The sequence below is a fragment of the Aricia agestis genome, chromosome 10 (assembly GCF_905147365.1).
Source record: "Aricia agestis chromosome 10, ilAriAges1.1, whole genome shotgun sequence".
NCBI classification, from domain to species: Eukaryota; Metazoa; Arthropoda; class Insecta; order Lepidoptera; family Lycaenidae; genus Aricia; species Aricia agestis.
The window spans coordinates 1,889,819-1,913,302 of record NC_056415.1 but is presented as its reverse complement, the minus strand read 5'-3'; the positions used below and the strand labels follow the sequence as shown (position 1 = coordinate 1,913,302).

Sequence of the window (23,484 nt, the reverse complement as noted above, 5' to 3'; positions counted from 1 at the left end):
GTTAGCGTTAACGTTAGCGTAAGCGTTTTGCCACTTGTCTATGGGGGCAGTTCACTAATTTTTATAGACTTTCCCTTACTATTAAGAGATATTACACAAGCTGTGTATATCAGATAAGTTGATTCTCTAGGCAGATGGGGGACCTACGTTTCGCGTTATGTCAAACCCAGCCGACCGATCACAAATAACATTCAATTGATATAAGCCGACCAAATGATTTAGGTCAGTCCACTTGTCTAGGAATCAATTTCCTCGATGGTACATACGGAATAGCTTAACAACGTTTTGATATTCTCTGTCAAACTAAGCAAGGACAAAACACAACTATAGGTACTGATACTATACAGTACTGCCTGCATTCACAGTGTGACTCTTTTTAGGGCGGCCGCGACGGTCAGCCGGGCGCACGGCGCGGGCACCCGCGCCGGACACACGCTTAACGCAGCGAACGCCCTTAGGGTTCCGTAGCCAATGAAAAAAAAAAACGGAACCCTTATAGACTGGTCGTATCTGTCTGTGTGTCCATCCGTGTGACACAACCACTTTTTGTAAGTAAGGGGTTATAGCCTATTGGCTTCGTTCTTCGCGAGCGGAACGAATACCGCCATATTGAGACATGTTACGTGCTCTTGACAATGCCATCGTAGCATCTATAGAATCTAAAATGCATACGTTTCGGCCGTTTCGCATCCACCACATGACCATGTCATCTACGCGGCAAAGTATCTTTTTACAAATGTATGCTCTCCGTTCTGCCAAGGATCGCCACAGATGGTATAATGTGGTCGCTACTAAACTCCAAAAGGGGAATCACGACCCTCAACAATGAGGAACACGACGTGAGGAGGAGGATACTTTTTACGTGCAAGTACCTAAGGTATGTTAAGTATCTAGACGAAATTATACTATGTGTATTGTGTAGGTAGATATAGCCCTATACACAGGAATACTCATTATCGATATACTATAATTAAGTTATAGATAGCCCCAATGACATGTGATATCGATTGCTGCACCGACCGCGGTCAAGGTGGTGGTCATTGACTGACCGTCTGCTCATAAATATAGTTTGGATGTTTGTTACATACCCACGCATAGTGGAACAAAGAGATGCTAGTCTACGAGTAGACGACACAATATTATACATGGTGCAATTAAAACTTCCGCCCAAATTTTGAAATATTGATCCTATACCATGTATTTTTCTTTTATAATCACTCAGAACTAAAATGTTGATAAATAGCTTCCGAAAGTTATGCTAACTAAAAAACTAAAAACACCACAAGTAATTGGACACTACGCGTCGCAGGCGCGTGACGTGCCCCCCGCGCGCGTGCCTCCTCCCACGTCACCCCCGCTCATACCCACCGCCGCGAAGCGACCGTTCTGCAACGATTATAAGTGGGATAAAAATTAAAATATGTTATTGTTAAAAAATTAAGACCCTTTTTTTGATTAAATGGACTCTCCTAATGATACCTAAGCCCTAAAAAAATTGGCTGGTAGGTTTAATGAGTACTCGGGCTATTGGACCCATAAAAATTGGACCCAGTGGGTCCAATGACTAGATATGAATTTTTAACATTTTTTCATCTAGCGATTGGACCCAAGTAATTTGTTTTTATGACTTTTGGGTTTATGTCCGTAGGGGCTAGCAAAAACGTTGTAGATTAGAATAAAAAACAAAATAATTACTTTGTATGAAAATTTATTGAGATCGGTCAAGGCTCAAGACAAATTAAAACAATTAGTAAAAATAATAGAAAATAAATCAATACTTGGCCAATAATATTATTATAAAGTATTTTAAAACTAATAACATAAGATTCTTCGTACTTCTTTTGTTTAAAATCATTAAAATAAAACGACAGTAGGTAATTTTTTTCTATCAAATAAAATCACAGGTTTTATTATAAAATAGCTTCTAAAGTGGTACACCTTAGAAGCTTTGTGATTGTGAATTAGTTATTGTTAATAATAATAAAATTAACATCAGAATTGCCATGTGGTCACTCAAATAATATTATTAAGTATGTAATAATATTATAATTATTAAATTATGAGTAATACTTTCCATACGTACATTATTTTTTTCTATTTTTTATTAATATTACAATTTTTTAACAAAAATAATCCTTAAATGTTACGTGAAGTACTTGTTGTTCAACGATATGCACATCTACATTTTACGCATTGATCTACCAAACACGTGCTTCTTAGCCGACGATAATATTTATCACTGAGCTGAACTTGTTAAATGTCATTTCTCTCGCACTCGTTATGCCTATTGTGCAAAATTCACTTTTTATGTACTTAAGTACACTGTACTTGTTTTTTTGCCTTAACTAGGCAGTCTTAACTGTTGAAGTCTTAACTAGTCGATCGGCGCGGGCGTCGATCGACGAGTTAAGACTTCAACAGTAATAATTAACGTTAGTTTAAATACAACATTAATAAAACTAAATACATATGTATTTTTAATATTATTATAATATTAAAGATATTTTTTTAAAACATAATTCGACGCAGTAGATTTAGGTACTTAATAGTAATAATTATAATATAAGTTGATGAGAGTGTCGTAAGTTTTAAATATACAAAATAATATGGTTACATCTGATTATTTTTGTGCCAACCCTACTTCAAACTTTCTTGCCAGAAAACAATGGATCATAAAAGTGGGTCCAATCGCTAGATGAAAATATGTTAAAAATTCATATCTAGTCATTGGACCCAATGGGTCCAATTTTTTTTGGGTCCAATAGCCAGAGTACTCGGTTTAATTGCACCCTGTATTTAACTTTAAAAGAGAAAATTATTATATTAGTACTAAATGACGCTTGCAACTCTATTGCGTCAAAATCCGTATATCGCGCGATTACCGTACATTTTTGGTAATAAAAAGTATCCTATCCTATCCTTAGTAGTCCTTTTTCGGGACTTAAATTATCTCCGTACTTTTCAGCTAAATTGGTAAATTTTTCGGAGATAAAATTTTTATCTTTCTCGAGATACAAAGTATCTGTACCTACTTATAATAAATTCGGTTCAGTAGTAAGAATAAAGAGGTAACCGGACAGATAAACAGCACTTTTCTCCCGCAATATTAAGTGCCTATTTCACCCACTTCCTGATAAGGCTATCCACCACTTAATTTGGCAGATAGAGTATGGAGAATCTGTCAAATAAGCCTATCCGGCACCTTATCAGGAAGTGGTGAAACAGGCCCTTAATCTAGCATTTGACTATGAAAATTATCTTTGATTTGCCAAACAAAATGCTTGGTTTCCATAGGGCTCTCACAGTAGTCTCGGATGGTAGTATATTATTGTTTTCGTCGGCATTATAGAATGGCTTTGACGGGTAAAACGGGGTCAACCACTGGCCTACTTGTTTTATTCAAAAACCTCGATTATTCGACAGCCCCGTGTGTAGAATTGGTCGAATAGACGACATTGAAGAAAGATTTATTGCTATGAAATATAGGATATAGAATTTGGAAATGTGCTGTTAATTTATGGCGTGTATGAGGCCTTTCAGCTACAACTCAGATGACTAACAAAAATCATTTGAACACTTTAAACCATAGCTTTAAACATATTCCTTTACTGTCATAACTTAGACAGATAATAATCGACAGGACCGGTGAGATATCAAGACAGAGGTTTCAAGAGCAAAGTGAGGTACTAAGTTGAATTCCAATTTCCAACTAGTGTTCGATATTCGAAAAAAATAATAGAAAATAGCAAAATTAAAAAATAACTTACAAGCGGCTAAAATTGTAGGTATATTCACAAATAGCAGGTAACAGCTTGAGTTTCGAGCTCGATGTTGTTTGTGCATCAACAATGTCCCAATAGCTCATAAACGTGACAACGTAATAACCTCGCATGCCATAGTAAACATGTAACTGGAAATCGATTTGGCATGCATTTTTTCACAGTTGTATGGATATACTGGGTTTTCCTGATACTTTGATTATGATAGGCAAACCAAATATTATGTAAAGAGCCCCGGAGACGATCAAACGGTTTGATTCAAACCTTAAAAGGCCTGCAACGCACCTGCAGCTCTTCTGATGCTGCGAGTGTCCATGGGCGACGGAAGTTGCTTTCCATCAGGTGACCCGTTTGCTCGTTTGCCCCCTAATTTCATTAAAAAAAAAGACTGGTCCAAAGAATGGTATGGACTATGGACTAACATAATATCGTTTTACCCACAAACATCTACAGAAAGTGCTAGAAACTACAGCTTCTTTCTTTTTTTCTTCACTAAACTAAGGCGGGTTTGATCAAACCTTCAAACGCGTCGGAACACGATCAAACGGCGCGTCAAACACAACGAAAATATGAAATTTCATCAAACAAGCTTCAAACACGTAAATGTTTGACAAACCGTTCAAACTAGCTTTGTAAACGATCAAATCGGCTTGAGTCAAACCAAAATTTACGTGTTTGAGTCAAACCGTTTGATCGTCTTCGGGGCCCTTAAGAGTTGTCAAGAATTTTCAGAAAAAAATAAAGCGTCCTTTTAGCCTTCGAAAACACATTAAAATACACATATCCAAACAATAAAAACAATGTCACAAACAGATGAAAAACAAAAATATAATTTCAATGTACACGTAGTGATTATATTATCTTTGGTGGGTACTTAAAAAATAAGAATGTCAAATTTTACATTATTTTGGATTGGCATCGATGAATGACTCATCACAATAATATAATTAAGTAGATTATGTTTTAAAAAACTTGAAAGTTTCGCGGAGGCTTTTCCAGGTATTCCAGTTCCATGTGACGGTGTGTTATGGGGTGGGCAGCGGTCAGTCCGCGCGCCGCCGGTCGGCCATGACCACGTAACCATGACGGACGACATACCGGGTGAGTTTTATTTTTTAAATTCGAATTTGACAGTTTATTTTTTTTATTGCACCCCATAAGAGGTCAAGCATTGTGATCGAAATGTTAATTGTTTTCTTATAAGGTGTTAGAAACGGCATACTTACTACTTTTGTGAATTAATTAAGTAATAATAATAATAATATGTTAATTGCCAAAACATTTTTACACATAACATAGTACTTAAAATAATTTATGCATAAAGCTTAGCGTAAATAAATCAATGAAACAATTTTTATTAAAAGTGCGTATATTATTAAACATAAAAAGTGAATATCTTAAGGTAATACATACAGAGAATAACAGAAAATATGTTATTCCCTGCGGTTAATCCAAACATAAAATTATGAAGAAAAAGTAGAATTTTGTAACAAAATAAGATTTATATTTGCTATTGATCTTTTACCCTACCTAATATTAGTTATTTTCAAACAGAAATATCTTTCACCTAATTGTAAATTAATGGCTCTAATTCGGACTTGGAAAAATAAAACCTAATGTTCGTGTAATAGAGACTACACTTACTACTTCATTTTAATGTGATTTTGATTGTTTTGAACTGTTTTAGTGCGACAAATATAGGGTTACATCATAATATGCCTCATTGCGATAAGAATGAGTCCTTTATTTAACAGAAAGTAGCTTCTGCCCGTGGTTACTATAAGGTATCCCACGAAAACCAAACATTTTGTGTTTTAATATTTCTCGTAGTCGTTACATATTATATTCTACCAAATTCTATTAAAATAGCTAAGTATAATATTTTGAATTAAAATCCAAATTTATTTTTGTATATATCTTCCATTTACTGTAATAGTACATTACATATCTACATGTATGAGCACATAAAGTGCAACATGCAAAGGTTGTAACCGAACTATGTATTTAATATTTATCACGGTCGGTCGCGGTACAACTACGGTTGTAATCAAATCGTCCGTGTCGCGTAGCGCCTCTACGACACGTAGAGGCGCTACGCGCTACTTACGCGCTAGCTTGTGTAATATTATTAATAATAATATTATGATTCTATGTAATATTTATTTTGACGTAAACTTATATCTTTAAACGAGCAATTCTTGTATTGGTTGGTTGGAATCTCGGAATCGGCTCCAACGATTTTCATGAAATTTAGTATATAGGGGGTTTCGGGGGCGATAAATCGATCGTGTTTTATCGATAATCGATAAACTGAAAAATATGACTCTTCCTGACATCTATTGGCGAATAATAATACTATTTTGTTAGCAACTAATTGTTTTAACGACCAGCAGATGGCGTTATTAAGTAACACGAAGTCAATGAGTGTTTGCTATACCGAGCAAAGGTCGGTCATCCAGGTACTAATAATAATAATATCTATGGGCGCCTCATACCACGTCAGTCTGGCCCCGTGGTAAGTACCTGAAGGACTTGTGTTACGGGTACGAGACAACGGAAATATATTTAATACTTTTTTATACTATAGATAATAGATATATTTAAGATTTTTATTAAGTATATGATACACACATTTAACACACATCCATGACCCAGGAACTTTGAAAACTTTTTGTTCCGTCGGCGGGATTCGAACCCGCGACCCCCGGCTTGAGCTACCGACAGCCCACCCACTGAGCCACAGAGGTCGTCAAGTCTCGAAAGCCATCTAAATACTAAATCTTGAGTCACGCAAAAAACAGATTCTTTTCTTGATAATAGCCTAATTTATTCACTTTGTAGTTTGTAGTACAGTCACGGACATTTCACACGGTCATTTTATTGTAACACAAAGTCGAAATGCAGAGATTAAGCGCAACAGTGATTTTTATTGACCATTATTTACGTAATAAAAAATCTCCAACGCGGGACTCAAATCCTTGACCTCCGAGTCGAGAACTCTAAACCATTGAACCACAGAGCCGTTAAACCTACTGTACAGCGTACTATTTATTAGAGATTTTAATTTCCAGCTTTGCTTGGGGAGGGAAATTGGATATCTCCTACTCCACCTACCTTTCTTCTGATTAATTTCTTTGCGGGTCCCAAGACAGATTTAGCTTGTCCCTCGGACACCCCTGAGATCAAGGGGTTTTCGTAGTTTTTTGATCCTGGCGACTCAGGAGTTGCAATGGTAGGAATGTGTGGTGGGCCAATTGCCCGTAAAATAATAAATACAAAGTAATTAACAATGAAATCTGTAGACCTTATTCCCGAAGTAACAACGTAAAAATACTGTACCCATGTGAAACTTTTTTTTTGTGAGGTTCTTACACGACACCGAACGCGAACACTACAATTTGGCCATAACCCTCGTAATGGCTAATTTATGGTGAGTCCTTGACGTCACGAGCCCTTGAAAAGGCTTTTCGCTTTCTGGTCGAAAATGATTGATAAAGTTATTACGCAACAGTAGTTCTTTGTTTTAAAATGTTAAAGGTTTTTCCAGCGAAGGCTAAGGCTATAAATGGTCGTCCTTCGCCGTGGAAGTGTGAAAATTGCTTACCATTGTCTCGGAAATGAGAAAGTAAAATGCTGGTTCTATTTTAAAAAAAAGTAACGGAACAAGATGCAAAATATCTTCTTATACCCGCAACTTTAAGTCGCATACAAGTTTAATTATCGCGCAGAAACCGTAAATTCTTTACAATAGAAAATTTAAAACTGAACTCCTTGCCGGAAGTTGGGACTCAAGAAGTAACTCTATGTTATAGTTTAAACCCACAACCCAGTTTATCCTTCGAGAAGTGGCAAAAGTTATATCCCAAGTCAAAAGTCAAGTCAAAATCAGTTCAAAGTTTTAAGGGTAAAACCGTATTAGACAGTCGTATTTTTAACATTATCAATGATGAGTATATTATGTACTATCAGAGAAGTTGATTCCAATGCAAATCGGGGACCTAAGTAGTTTGGTTGCGTTACGTCAAAACCAGCTGACAGATCACAATTAACATTGAATTGACATATTCGACCAAATAACGTTGGTCTGTCAATTGCATAGGAATCAACTTCCTCGATGGTAACTAAGGGTAGACAACAACTCGTTTGAACTTTATCCTGTTTGTATACCATCAGGCAAATGGCAATACTCAGCTTGTTTATGTTCCAGACACGGGCGCGGTGTTCACGTTCGGCAAGTCGCACTTCGCGGACAACGAGCCGAGCCACTTCTTCATCAAGAATGACCCCGTAGTCGCCGTGTCCTGCGGCGATGAGCACAGCGCTGTTATATGCCGTAAGTAGGCTTAATCTGTTTGAAAATTGAATGTACTATCAGAGAAGTTGATTTCTAGGCAGATGGAGGACCTAATTAGGTCGCGTTAAGTCAAACCCATCCGACCGATCAGCTGCCATCAATTTCTCAGAAATTAATTCATGTGGACCTGCCAAATTCGGTTGGATTATGTCAAGTACCTAAAGCCGAAAGATGACGACTAACATTGACTTAACATAGCATTACCAACCTTTGAACCGCCATGATCTGCCCATAAATCAATTTTATCTGATAGTATTTATGTCAAGTAAATAATACAGCACAAGTTTCGGATATATGATGCTAGTGGGCAGCACATTCTGTATAATTTAGAAATGCACAGAAACTTTTATAGCTGTGGCAGCTCATATTAGGTAAGAGAATATTATATTATAATTGATGATGATATTTAATTTCAGAGAATGGGCGAGTATTCGTGTTCGGCGCGAACGCGTGGGGTCAGCTCGGCCTGGGCCACAGGGACGAGGTGACGCGACCCAGCTGCGTCAAGTGGCTGAAGCCGCACCGCGCCTTGTTCGTGGCCTGCGGCAGGGCTCACACTGTCTTCGCCACAGGTCAGTCTCACTTATGTCACCTAGAATCAGTGACAATGTTTGAGACAAGTACATATGGCCCTAAAATACAAGGGCCCACTTATCGTTAAGGTATGAAAAAAGTATCGAGTCGCTTTAAGCCTGGGCTTCAACTAGCCTAGGCTTAAAGCAACGCAATGAAAGAAATGGGTTATAATTTGCTTTTCAATCAAAGAACAAAGATATTTAGCGGTGTCCTTTAAATAGGATATTGCAGATTACCCACAGCCCAATTTTAGCATAACCACGAATCCTGATTATTTTGAGTTGCTGTAGCAAAAGCATCTCTAAAACTTCTTTACCAAAATCTATGTTTACAGACACGAACTGCGTGTATTCCGTGGGCTGCAACGACGAGGGTCAGCTGGGCACAGGTGACCTGGAGCACCGCACCGTGCCGCAGCTGGTGGAGCTGGAGGGCGAGCATCGGGTCGCGCAGGTCTCCGCCGGCAGCAACCACACCGCCTTGCTCACGGGTATGTGACTGCAAGCTACAGGAGGTGCCTCAAAACCTGGAGCTTGGAGGCGTTACGGGTATGCGTAGGACCATAGTTGTAGAGCCTACGTCAGCCCGCTTCGCATTTATAATTCTGAAGAAACTGAGTATATAAGATTACTTAATTAATAAATTCGAATTTTTTTTTTTGGAATGCAAGCCTACTGTCTACTGATACATATGTATACGTATATACGATGATGACGTACGTAGTGTAGTCTTTAAACGCTAATTACCTAGCGAGGAAATTGTAGCAGCAGCAATAGCACTTTAAATAGTGGGTTTTTAACGACACAACTCCACATACTCATGGGCGTATATAGGACCCTTGTCCTGGGGGTCCGGACCCCCCATTACTATCCATCTTACTTGTCCAATCGACAATATATTATGTACCCACCGATTTTCATCGGTCAGGTACATGTATTTTTTTCTATTTATAATAATATAATAATTATAATTATTATTATACTGTGTAGCGTGTCCGTAGGCAGAGTAGGTATTTAGGCTGCTGCAGAACCCTCCATCCAACCCAGGGCCAACTCGCACTTGGCCGCTTTTTTACGTTAGGGACCCCCCCGCCCTTATCAAAGCTATATATACGTGCACATACTCCAGGAGTGAACTCACGCTTACTTATTTTCTTTTAACATTGTCTGGCGCTTAATGTTACAGGAAGTGATGTTATACTCGTATCATTTCTTCTTCCAGACGAAGGCAGAGTTTTCGTGTGTGGGTCAAACACTGAGGGGCAGCTGGGACTCGGCGAGGAGACCAGGTCATGCACCAAATTCACTGAGCTGAGTTTCGTCGAGAAGATAGCGTTCGTCGAATGTGGATATTACCATACTGTTTTTATTACTTGTAAGTTTTACTTTTACCTATACTTAAACTGTCACTTCCTCTCCTCATTGACTAGCTTTTTACTTAGATTTTACTTACTTTTACTAGCTTCTTACTTTGATTACTTAAATTATCAAAAATCCCTCATTGACTAGCTTCTTACTGAAAGCGAAGGCATTACATTAAATCCAGACTGGTGCTAAAGGCCATAAGAATGTTTTTGGAGATACAATTTGATTACGCGTTATCATATCCCAGAAATCGTTAGATTTTATGCTTTTTTATGGCCTACACAATATATAGAGTTATTATGTAATACGTAGTACTTATATGTCAGTGAGATAATAATTGCTTATCCATTTTCAGCAAAGGGCGCCGTATTTATAACTGGTGATAATGAGAACCAGAAACTGGGTATTTCTAACTCATCGAGTATAATATACGTACCTCAAGTTCTGTCTCTGAATGTGGAAATAAAGAGCGCGTGCTGCGGCGCCAACCATACCTTCCTCTTGTCTATGGACGAGAGCAAAATATTCGCTTTCGGCTCCAACGAGAAGGGGCAGCTGGGGATGCCCAAAGACATCGTCAACGTGAAGGAGCCCACAGAAATTGACATGGAGAAGATGTTTGAAGGATACCAGCTGAAGTTGGTAGCGTGCGGAGCGATGCACACAGCATTTGTTACAGGTAATGGTAATATTTACAATTTTGAAGTGTCGTTTTGAGATACTATTTCGCTTTGAAATTTTAATCGATGTTTATTTTTCGCAAAAAAAACTTAACGAGGTGATTAATCGTTGGATAAACTGTAGGTATTTATTTCCATTATTAAATTGTTACTCGTAAACTTAGTAAACACGGTGACTCGTCAAAATCTACGCCATCACTGAAACCATACCATTCACTGCTATCGATTATATCAGAATGACTTGTTATTTGCAGACAACGGCCTACTTTACATGTGCGGGGAGGCGCGACACAACAAGCTGTGTTTGGAGGAGGTCGAAGACGCCAGCAATGCGAACGAGGCGCCCAATCAATACTCGCCAAAGCGGGTCACGGCGATGAACGGCTTCGTTGTCGACAACGTGGCCTGCGGCGGCTGCCACACGCTCCTCACCGCCACCAAGGGCTCCAACATCGACTTCACCAATAACGACTTCAGCATCGTGTCCGAGGAGAACCGGACGTCGCTGCCCGAACTACCACCCCTTCAGAAAGTCCCGGCGCTCAAGGATATAGACGTCGCGAATGCGAACATCGTCGAACACAAAAAGGAGAACGGAAACGATGAAACCGGCTCCATCGATTCCCTAGAAGCGAACGTTAGTGGCAGTCACATCGTCAACATCAACGATCTCGAAGCCGACAACGCTAGCTTACACGACGTCCCGAATATCACTGAAGAAACGATAGCGACCAAAGTCGAAAACAAGTTTGCGGACATCTCGGATATGATTAAGCACGAGGCGAAGGATTTTAAGCAGAACGTTGAGGACAAAGTGCAAAAAGTAAAGGAGGAGGTCCAGACGAAAGCGGAAGTAGTAGACGAGATGATCAAGAAGACCGTCGACAATATAATGCCCGGGGAACATTGCGACGAGAAGAAAGTTTTGCAGATACCCGACAAGATGGCCGAAGTCACAAATTCTCCCCCACCGAAGACGCCTATCATTCAGGATCTACTAGACATTCCTGACATAACGCATATGAGTCCCGACCTGAGCAAGCACAGCGACGATCAGAAGAGCGAGGGTGGGCAATCTGAGAATGAAACTATACCTTGTGCTTCTGATAAGTCCAGCCCACAGATGGGCAAAACTAAGACGCAAGCGGTCATCCCGATTGTTAGGAGCGATGACCACATAGACTCCCAAGACGGGCACGAAGATGATGTAGTAGTTAACAAACTAGAGGAGAAGGGACGTTTCGCTAAATTCTTCCAGGCCATAAAGGATAAGGAAAACTCTTGTATCGGAAAGGGGAAGGTGATTGAAGAGAAAGTTGTAGGTATGTTTTTAAATAAACTAAGCTGAAAATCATGTATCTACGAAAAAATACAACGTCGTTGGTAGTTCTATTGTTTGCATCTTAGATTTTTCTTTTGAAATTCATAGAAGGTACATAAATACCAATGCATGCATAGGTACCTACAGACTTTTTGCAATATGAACTCTTGAAGTTCCAAAAATTTTGTTTTTTGTCTTAGCTACTGTTAATATCAAATATGTCATAACTAGTCGGATCTAAAGTTTAATTAAGGTTGGGTTGCACCAACTTACTTTAACTATAACTTTAACTACAATGCAAAATGTCAAATCTTTGGTTAAAGTTAAAAATGGACGCCATCAAGACGCCATATTTAACCATAACCATAGAGCTCGACAAGGTTTTAAATGCACGTGGCGAAAAAAGGAACTAACACTGTCATCATACAAAAACGCAATTTTTTAACAGTTCTCCTTTACCAGCAGCGCCCCCGCCTACGTTCTTATAAAGCCTTGTCGGACCAGCAACGTCTTCTGTCAAATTCTGTGGTCAAAGTTAAGGTTAAAGTTAAATTAGCCTTAACTATAACCATAACTTTGACCATTACTTTAAATTTAACCACACCTCTGGTGCACCTTAGGGTACACTAATGATATTTGACCTATTCTTTATTTAACACGTCCATCGTGGGTATTTCAGACACAATAGATTTTCAATTGTTATGCCGCTTGGGGATTAATGGGTTGGTAAAATTATTTTATATTTTACAGAAAACGTCCATAAAGGCATAGACACGGCGGAGGAGAGCGTCCAAAAAGTTGAAGAAAGAATCGAAACAGAAATACGAAATCAAACAAACTCAAGAACATGCACAATTTTATAGGTTTTTAATTGTTTTTCTTACAAAAATAAAATGTGTTTTTGTCCTCTTGATAATATAAAATTTATATAATGATATTAATAAAATTTAATTACAAAATTCAACTTTCATTGTTATAGATATATTTACGTAACGATTACTTAAGTGACTTTGTCACTGATAATAATAACTAGAGAATTAATTAAATAAATCTTAATTAGTGTTAAGATATAAATTACAGAGTAAATAGATAAAACTAGAAAATATACTAACATAGTCTATGATAATATCTATCACAGGTAAAATACTCGAAAGTCTATACTCTATAGTCTATACCTTACTATCAACTAAAAAAATAATTATAGTCTATACGTGGAAGACAGTTAAAATGCGTACAGCTACTGTAATGTACAAAATAATTATTTTACCTCAATCAATAAGAGCGAGCTTTATCTTTAGCATAAAGGTCAAATAACTCTGAACGAACTGAACGGAGGGAATCTGTAATATTATAACTACGTCGAAAAGGCTGCAAATTGAAGAATATGATCACGACTTAACTATACTGTACGTCGTATTTTCTTACTATGTTCCAAACGCGAATAGACTACAAATGGTACAGCCTCGGATTTATAATGCGGCCGTTATAGGCCACGGCCTAAGCGTGGAAGCGTCCATAGGAAGCCGACAGGTTTTGTACAAGGGCGGCGGATATAAAGTTCTCAAAAAAATATAAATTCGGCACTGACATGACTAACTTATGGTTACGTCCCCTAAAAGATGTGATAAACAACTAAATAGTCAACAAATTAGTAACTTGGTTATGCAAGTGGAAGTTAATTTTGGTCGTTAAACCTAGCTGGTTCTTCAATTTCTGTCCGACTTCGATGATCGCCGCCTCGTTTCGATCAGTTATCCAAACACCTGAAAAAAAAAAACAAAATGTATGGAGCTCCGCGGTGTCATCTCTGTAGGTACAATACATATAATCCGATATTTTTTTGCTGTTTAATTCATTAAGGGGGTCCGTGGCTGAAAAAGGTTGGGAAACGCTGGTTTATCGCATAGAAACTATAGAGTAAATACGTACCACCGTTTCAATAAAAATATTAAAACTGCAGTCTACTGAAATTCGCACGAGTCTCTATACCAACTATCAGCGAACTAATAATAATTAATTAAGCTAAGAACACTCCATCTTCTCAGCTTTCATAAATAACGAGATTTGGGTCATCAGTTTAGGAGCTACGGACAGAAACACAGACGCTTCAAATATTCAAACAAAGAACACTCCTATATATTCGTCGTTATCCATACTAATCCATATTTAATATTATAAATGCGCAAGTTTGTCTGTCTGTCTGTTACCTTTTCACGCCCAAACCGCTGAACCGGTTTTGCTGAAGTTTGATATCCAGGAGATACTTTTAGTCCCGGGAAGGGACATAGGATACTTTTTGTCCCGGAAAAATGTACGGTTCCCGCGCGATAAACGAGTTTTGGTGCAACAGAGTTGTGGGCGTCATCTAGTAAAATATATCTTACCAATTTTCGACTTAGCTCTGACATTGACAACAGCACCGCAGATCGCGTCAGAGTTATCGAAGTTTTCTCCGATCATCATCAGTATCTGGAACATTCAATTATTACTCACATTTAAATTATTTTGATTGCATTATACATATACTGATTACTGAAATAATATGAATGTAATTTATAAAAATATTGTTTTATTTCATTAAACCGCGGGTACTGTCAACGCCATCTAGCGACGAATAGATGAAGGATTGTCATTTTGAGGTTGGTTCTTTTTAATTATTTTTGTAATTGATTATTATTAATTGTTGAAAATAAATGTTATTTTGATCCTTAAAAGCTTAAAAAAGTTGCTTTGTGTGTTTTGATAAGGCTAAACTATATATTTTATTCTTCCGAACAATTCGTACTTTGTTTGAAAACTTCAAGGCTTTTAAATATCAACAAAACTTGGTTGACTACAGCTGCACTGCACCCTAAAACGAAACCCTAACCAGCTGATTTTTTGTATATTTGTAGGTTAATAGTTACTCAATTTAAGAGTAACATTGTCCTACCAATAGAACAATCCATATTTTAGGACCATCAAATCAAAGTATGAAATCCTTTCTATCTCTGTTAGCTACCACTTTCAAGATTTTTCGCAAATAAAAAAGTTGTTTGTCTTATCAAAATGAAGCTACTCACAAAAAATTAGCTTGTTAGTTATCAAAAAAAAATTGTTCTAGGGCTCCCTCACTAGAAAGAGTACATGCAGAAGTAGGTTGACCATAGGCCCATGGCCTTTTTTTAATTACAGTCAAACGCATAAACGGTCATTACTATTACCAGTAGCGGCGTTAGAGGGGGCGACGCTAGGCGACCGCCCAGGGCTCCGGACAAAAAGGGGCCGGCGAAGGCAAACAAAAGAACCCACCAACCACCAACCAGCACCTTGGGCACCGAAGAAATCTCGCCCGCTAGTAGTGCTAAAAACAGCACTGACTGTCACCAGAAACTCACCACTAACATCCAAGCGGTGTCCATATCGACCTGCATGTTCCGTTTCTTCTCGAAGTTGAGTATCATCCTACCGCCGCGGCGGTTGGCGGGGTGCTCCCACATCGGTGTGATGTCACCACGGAACACCGCGTAGTCCTGACCGAACACCAGCTCCGATGGCCGCTTCATCCAGTGGTAGAGGCTGGGAAATCGTTCAGTTGCTTTACCCCTGGAGGTAAATATTCGTAGCATTTCGGTCAAAGTCAAATAAATTTGACTTCCACTTTGACTACAAAAGCTGGGTCTAGGACCTAGGTCATTTCGATGGATCGTTTCGACATTGCATAGCCTCGGTAGTCGGTACGTATCTTTATCGTCTGTTTGGATGCTAAGATGCGGGTATCATACTCCGTCCAAACTTGAGATCATGATACGCGCTAAGGCTATACGCAACGGATATCCTTCCTATTTCCTATTATATTATTTTATTATATTTAATATAATAAAATAAAATAATATAATAGTTTGTTACTCTTTCACGCAAAAACTACTGAACGGATTTTGATGAAACTTTACAATAATTTAGCCTAAAGGTACATCAGAATAACACATAAACAATTTTAACCGACTTTCAAAATGGGGGAGGTGTTATGTTCGTTTTTTTTATGTTCAACTATTACTCCGCGGTTTGTTAACCGATTTTCAAAAATTTTTTTTTTTTTGGTATATAGAGTATCATCCCAATTTGGTATTATATTCACAAAAGTGGTGATCTGATGAAGGATCCATAAGTAATCGATGGAACTCCTCAAAATTTATAGGGAAACATGTGGTGACTGCGGTTTCGTGAGAAGTATTCTAATCATACTACCAACAAGTAAGATTTTGCACCGAGGTATACCTGGTATACCGTGGTTCGGAAGGTGCTGAGAGAACTCCTGATTCTTTATAAATACAAGTTTGGGAGTTTTGGCATTATTTTAAGAACGGAAAACATATTATGCTACTATGCAAATTACATTCATCATCATCATCATCACTACCATATTATACCATGCATCGTCACATGATTATGGGCCTATTATGACCCTGTTATTGATACCTTTCATAGCGATAATTAAAAAAAATCTATATTTAATATTATAAACCTTAAGAGTATGTTTGCTTGAACACGCTAATCTCAGGAACTACAGGTCAGATTTAAAAACGTAATTTCAGTGTTAGATAGCTCATTTATTGAGGCGATTAAGGCTATAGGCTATATATTATCACGCTAAGACTAATACGACCGAAGAAACTCATGAAAATGTGGGAAAATCGGGGGAAATATTAGAAAGGGTTTATCTCATGAACTACTGGAGCAATTTTATATCAATTTTGGCACAGATATAGAGTAGACCACGTGAAGGGAGTATACATAGCTTTTTTTTATGGGAAAATGTACGGTTTCTGTATTCCTAATTTACGCGGGCGAAGCCGCGCGGGACATCTAGTAAGTATTATATGATTTATGATACACCGTATCGTACACCGGAAATATCTACCTACCAGGCAGGGGAGGTAGTAGTATACCTTATCGTATATTTTTATGCTTTTTAACGCGTACATTTTTTTACAATTTTTATTGTGCATTACAGTGCATTACATTACATTAAATTTTACAGAACGTAACACAAAGCTCATAGCCTCCTCTTAAAACGTATCGAATCGATTTTTAATATCTTTTTAGTATTTTATTATTTTAATTTGATGCCCTGAACTTGATAACCAAAAACCCCGATGGGCGGGACAGAATTTGCTACAGGCCCTAAGCTAGCTTTATCCGGCACTGACTCCTTTTGCTACAAAAAATAACTCATAATCATAGTAAAAATTTACCGCCAGTAATCCTCGACCGTGTCGAAGACGGTCAGCTTGACGAGATTCTCCTCCCAGTCCTTCTTGTTGGTGTTGGTGAACATCCAGAAGCTCCAGCTGGTCTTCAACGGGTGCTTGATGTCAGCAGGTATGTTGACCGAACTGAAAACCTAAGCGTTAACCAACAGGTTAAATGGTTAACAATGTAAAAACAATTAATATTTATATAAAAAGTAAACCTTACATTTTGTTTGAAAGATATTTTTTTATTATTAAAAGAAGTGGCGTAACTATAGGGTGGCAGGGCTGGCAAAATGCCACTGGCCCCCGACCTAAGAGGGCCCCGGCCCAAGAGGCCGTGAAGTCAGTTTTTTTATAAGTACATTGTTTTATCAATAACGTGACGATTTTTACTGATAGGGCCCCATCAAATTGCCACGGGCATCGGATGCTAAAGTTACGCCACTGGTGTTGGGGGTATTTTCTCTCCTACGACCACCGGCAGTGTATACGCTCTTTCCTATGAATTTTCGATCCGCCCCCGTATCACGTATCTTGCGAGAGCAATGCGATAGCAATTATTGCGCGACAATTGCTCCAAAATCGCAATTTCGTATCACGTATCAGCCAAAACAATACGATTGCAACCGATCACTATACATGACACCATTGTTTGTGACATTCATGACACCCAGCAATCAGTCGCGCGATTATTGCTAGTGGATTGTTAACGCTATTTTTACGTGATAAGGTAGCAGGTTTTTCGAGTTCTGACATACGTTGCATTTTTACACATCCCAAAAAATGCGTATGCGGATTGCGGATAAAAAGTTTACTATAAAAATATCTACAGCCGAACATAAAACTTTTTCGTCGAAGTTGGTTAAAAATTACGTAATGAAATATTGTGCCGCGCTACCCCACGGACCATGGTGATTGGTGCCGCGTGATTCAGTCAGTACGTGCTATTGAATGCATAATATTTTGTTATCAGTTATCGCATTCGTTTGTAATTGTATGACGTCAGTTGCATTGAACTAGGGTACTGACTCACAATTGAACTTTAAAGTAACAACAACAAGTAACGCACACCCACTCGGTGTTTAATATTGAAGACTATCTCTACCAGAATCTGATGGCAAAAAGTGAGAAAATAAATTGACTCTAGCAATACCGGGGTAATTGCAATAAAACATTTTGATACTTTTTTTCTTAATAGCGGCTTATTATGTGTGGGAAACATGCAAATAAAAAATATCCAATAATCAATGATATTTTTTAAAAATCTGCCGTCAAAATTTGCCATCAGATTCTGGAAGACCTATAGTTATGGATAAGTACCACTATATTTATTAATGTACGATCTGTTGTCGACCACACTTGAAACATAATTTTTGTGTGTAAAACAATAGGCGAAGCTATACCGCCTTCTCAGAGCAGGCCTGTCCCACTCGCACGTTTAGGCATCGAACTGTAAGTACCACCCGCGGGTGGCACAATCATAAGGGACTCACGAGCGAGCGGTGCGCACGCGCAAGATTTTTCGTCGCGTATCTACTCCCAAGCAGCAAATGGACGTGCTATAATGGTCGAGAGCACGTTCTTGTTTTCGCTTTAAGTTCTATAAAAGTTCTTAAAACAGTCGAGTAAAAGTGCTGTAAACGTTTACTCGACGCGAAAAAGGCGCAAATTATTCAGACTAAAGTCCTATTAAAGTGGAATAAGCGCTGAGTAAGCAACAAAAAGATGCTGTAAGATTTGAGTAAAAGTGGTAGAAAACACTAAAAGAGTTTTAAGAGTAACCAAAATGCGTATATAGGATATTTAGTTCAATAAACGCAATTGATTTGCTATTATACAGATAAAGTGTGCTATAATAGCAGACGAATTGCTTTTATTCTCCTTTTTAGTTCTATAACAGCGAATAGAATGCTTTTACTCGACAAATTAGTGCTGTAAAGAGTGCGAGCTTGTGTGCTACATAAATTTAATGTAAAAAAATTATAGTTATTAAACTACATCTCAATCCTTATTTATATTATCAAGTTTTTGAGAAATCAATATGTGATTATTTTTACTGTTCGTGTAGCTACTCCAAAACATCATGCGCAACAAGCTTTATTGATAAACCCAAAGGCATTTTTACATAAACATTCATGCGCTGCCTATTTTCTTAAATTTGAAGACTAATTAATATAATTAAATTTACTTAAAATATATTTTTTTACTGCCATTGTCCACATTGATAATCTAGTTGCAGTTACAGCTAACTTATTCCATTAAAAGTCGAGTAAGAGTGCTGGTCACCACATTTATAGCACAAGGTGTCGCCATGATAACAGGATTTAGGGTTCGCTTCGTAAATATCGTATAACAGCTCTTAATTACACTACAGCTCCTATACGAACGTTTTTAATTCTACTATAAGAGTTAGTCTGTAAGCGTGCAGTAACAGCAGCAATGTTGCCATAAGCAATTCGATTGCGTTTATAGAGCTTTTATAGAAACATAAAAGATAGCTGAGTAACGGCTGTATAAAAGCACCCAATTCAGCGAATCATCTATTCTACAGCTATTATACGACTGTTAGAGATCAAACGATCGAATAATGAGTATTTTAGCCATATTAATTCAGCATCTGCTAAAAGGTGGAGTAAAAGGGCTAAAACATAGTGCTGTAAACGTTTATTCGACGTCCTTAAAGCACACATTAGCAAATATTGCCAAATAGTCGAGATAACCGCTATTATACGATAAATAGGTGTTTTATGAACGGTTACCCGGCTCTTATACGATTAAAGGCTGAGTAAAAAAATCCTTATTCGACTGTTTTGCTGCTTGGGCTGTTACATACTGATCATAGAGGAATTTAATTCATGATACTGATTTAACCGCTGCGTGCTGTGACCAAAATCGTTATAAATATTATAAAAAAGAACAATTAAAAAAGGCCAATGAAATATGTACTTGAATAAGGTATTTAAATACAAAAATTAGATAAAAACCAATTTCACACAAAAAAATACACAAACTAAACAGAAAATATAAACACAAGTTACTATGTTTAAAGTTTCCTGCACTATAATCGAATACAAAAATACTAAGTATAAAATATAGGTTGGGTTACTAAAATTTTATATTACTTACTATAAAAAGGTTTGCTACTCGTACCAATAGTAATTAAAAAAGATTACCTATTTTGTTTTCTAAAAAGCGAAAACCTTAATTTCGTAAGAAAAGGTACGCGTTATGCGATAGAAAGAGAGCGGCCAAGTAGGTAAATATAATTGTAGGCACTTATTAGCATTGCGCGGTCGGAATTCGAACTTTATAATATCGTAGCATGAGTCGTTATTTTTTTAAACGGGTTTCGGGAGTGAGATTTCTGTTGTTAAACTAATATACTTATATTCTGTGCTCAGAGCAAAAAATGTTACTGGCTGGAGCCCTCCCAAAAGTTTTGCTAAGGCTTGCTACGCTACTGATACTAATATCAAAGTATAGCAATATTAGTCCCTACAGTAACGAAACGCCTTTAATGTCGCACGATGCCGCCACCGATGCCACGTACCGAGCACATATCCCAGGGTTGCCACGGAACGGGAAATAAAATAAAAATAAAATATTGTGCTTGTAATGCAAATGTTATCATTTAATCTGTTTAATCAGCGTGTTATAATTATTATTTACATATTATTATGTCATCCTGCCAGATATTTACGTGAAACTTTATTTTTAGATGATTTTAATTCTTTATTTAAAAATTTAATTCACCCATCAAGCCCCATAAGCTCACCGGTGAGCGAAACACAATAGAATAACAATAGATTTCCAGGGATCCACGAATCACGATCGAAGGATTAATAATGAAGACGCATTCGAAACTTCGATTATATAAAATATCCAATCATTAATCACACGTCAGGTGTAAGAGAAGCACTTCAAACCCAGGGATGTCAGACGTACCAATTTCTTGGTACTCATACCATGTTTTGGTTCCACATACCATGTACCAAGACTACTCGGTCCTTGTACGCAAAAATACCAAGATTGGCCCTTGACCGACCAAAATACACTGACCATATAGAATGACCGGCAAATTTCAAAGATGCATGTAAAAAAACATTCCAATCAGATTTCCTTTATAATATAAAACTTTTTATAGCATGCTGTCTCGATAATCAGTTGTGTTGTGTGTAAAAATGTTTTTTAGAAATCTCAATTTGTTTACTTCGGACTTCTTTTCCATTGTTTGGTTAAGCATACGAACCCTCGTTTCTTATAAAAATCTTTGTTATAAATCATTTAAGTATCTATTTTTTTTTTCAATATATTTTACACTAGATGACGCCCGCAACTCCGTTGCGCCAAAACTCGTTTATCGCGCTGGAACCGTACATTTTCCGGGACAAAAAGTATCCTATGTCCTTTCCCGTGACCCAAAGTATCTCCATGCCAAATGTCATCAAAATAGGTTCAGCGGTTTGGGCGTGAAGAGGTAACAGACAGACAGACAGACAGACGGACAGACAGACAGATAGACACACTTTCGCATTTATAGTTATATTTTAATTTTAATTTTACATTTTATACCCGAATTATGCAGTATAATATCAAAAAGATAATGCAGTTCAAAATGATATTTCTTCCGTGCGTTCGATGATTACTGCCCTCTATTGACAGTAGGTATACGAAATTAAAATATTAATTTTTTCATTGGGATGCGACTTCCGACACTGTTTGTCATCAGTGTTCGCAGCGCCGGAGCGGAGCACAGGTGTACCAGTTTTCTGTCTCCGATACCAGTTTTCAGCCAGCTCGATACAAGGATTTCCAAGTGGCCGTCTAACATCCCTGTTCAAAACTTTTATTACGTGCGCGGTAAGGGCGGTCCAAAGGACAAAATGTTACACTTGGTGTGTATACCTAGCTAGGTAGGTACTAATTAGTATGTAACAGGGTATTTGACAGATTTTTAATTTATTCTATATTGTTTCTCTCCTTGTTACACTTCTTACAACGTAAACAATAAAACAGAGATGCAAATAAATTCCGCCAAGGCCAACACAATATTAGTGTAAACTGTGAGCCGATATTTATGAAAATTTAAATCCTTTTTGTTTTTGAATCAGATTTACATCCGTACACTGAACATTTATTATAATATCCCATTGTTTATAAAATAAGTTATGGTTTTACAACAAAAAATTCGTAGACAACGCGCCAACGTCACCCCTGTGGGCGCAGGTATACAGACTCCGCGAGTTTGTGTACGCGGGCCCGCACCGCCCGCTTCCCCGCGGATACCCCTCCGTTGCTCTGCGCAATTACATTCGTTTCACTACTGTAGGGATATGTCATATTGCTATACTGTGCTAATATTAAAGCAATCGAAATTAAAAAATAAAATCATCCCACATCCATTTATATAATACAATTAAGTTACTTACTTTAATATAATTATTATTTACGTTTATCAAACTTAATTTGTTAATAGGTAGGTAAGTACATAATATCTAACATAACTAAAAAATAAAATGCAAATAAAACATCATAAGTCAATAGTCATATAAGTAACCATCGTTGTATAAAAATTATAATAGCTACAAATTACAATCTACTTTGCTCTGTTTATTAATGATAGGTACACTCGCTCAGCGCTCTTATTTTTCTAGGAATCTTTATTTATTAATCTCTGAATACTTTATTCAACTTTGACTCTCTATCGTAAAAAATATCGTAAAAAGATAACTTACCTGTTCATTTTTTTCTATTTCACAAACCATACCGGCTGGAATTATTAAAATAATTACTTAATTAATTCCAAAAAACAATTGTTTCTTTTTCACTAACCGTCCACTTGTTTTATCGTTCACCAATATAATTCGAATGACGAATGTAACGTCCAGCACCTGTCAAAGGAAATCCCCGATTTCAACGGCAGTAATACCAGTGTGAAAATAAATCGCGATTAATAAATTACTGACTAATTCTTGTTTCAGGATGTATATAACATTTATATATTCAAAGATTCTGACCTAAATTCGAAATATATAGTAGAATAAAACATCCTGCATCGATTGATACCAAAAAATCAATACCTTACCGACAAGTTACGTGAAATAATTCATTTTAAAATTTCCATTTATCATACGTAATGTTTAGAATACCGGAAGTGTTACAATCACAGATTACTA

At 37.4% G+C, this 23,484-nt stretch overlaps 3 protein-coding genes across 3 annotated transcripts in view; 2 read left to right on the top strand and 1 right to left on the bottom strand.

The window, feature by feature from the left end:
- Positions 1 to 4,838: 4,838 nt before the first annotated feature.
- LOC121730832 (X-linked retinitis pigmentosa GTPase regulator-like) lies at positions 4,839 to 12,970 on the top strand. Its single transcript, XM_042120009.1, has 8 exons — positions 4,839 to 4,880; positions 7,987 to 8,112; positions 8,550 to 8,705; positions 9,044 to 9,199; positions 9,931 to 10,083; positions 10,429 to 10,752; positions 11,008 to 12,075; positions 12,825 to 12,970. The coding sequence occupies exons 1-8, from the start codon at positions 4,862 to 4,864 to the stop codon at positions 12,935 to 12,937; spliced, it is 2,115 nt and encodes a 704-aa protein (XP_041975943.1). The 5' UTR covers positions 4,839 to 4,861; the 3' UTR covers positions 12,938 to 12,970.
- A 356-nt stretch (positions 12,971 to 13,326) lies between these two features.
- Positions 13,327 to 23,228, bottom strand: LOC121730836 (eukaryotic translation initiation factor 4E1-like). Its single transcript, XM_042120015.1, has 5 exons — positions 23,044 to 23,228; positions 17,309 to 17,457; positions 15,452 to 15,632; positions 14,459 to 14,543; positions 13,327 to 13,837 (listed from the first exon to the last, which is right to left on the bottom strand). Exons 1-5 carry the CDS (start codon positions 23,071 to 23,073, stop codon positions 13,707 to 13,709), a joined length of 576 nt encoding a protein of 191 aa, XP_041975949.1. The 5' UTR covers positions 23,074 to 23,228; the 3' UTR covers positions 13,327 to 13,706.
- Positions 20,437 to 23,484, top strand: part of LOC121730833 (spermine synthase) — a 26,233-nt gene continuing 23,185 nt past the window's right edge. The window contains exon 1 of the mRNA XM_042120010.1: positions 20,437 to 20,443. The gene's annotated coding sequence lies outside the window, so the exon portion shown is untranslated. The remainder of the gene's footprint in view (positions 20,444 to 23,484) is intronic.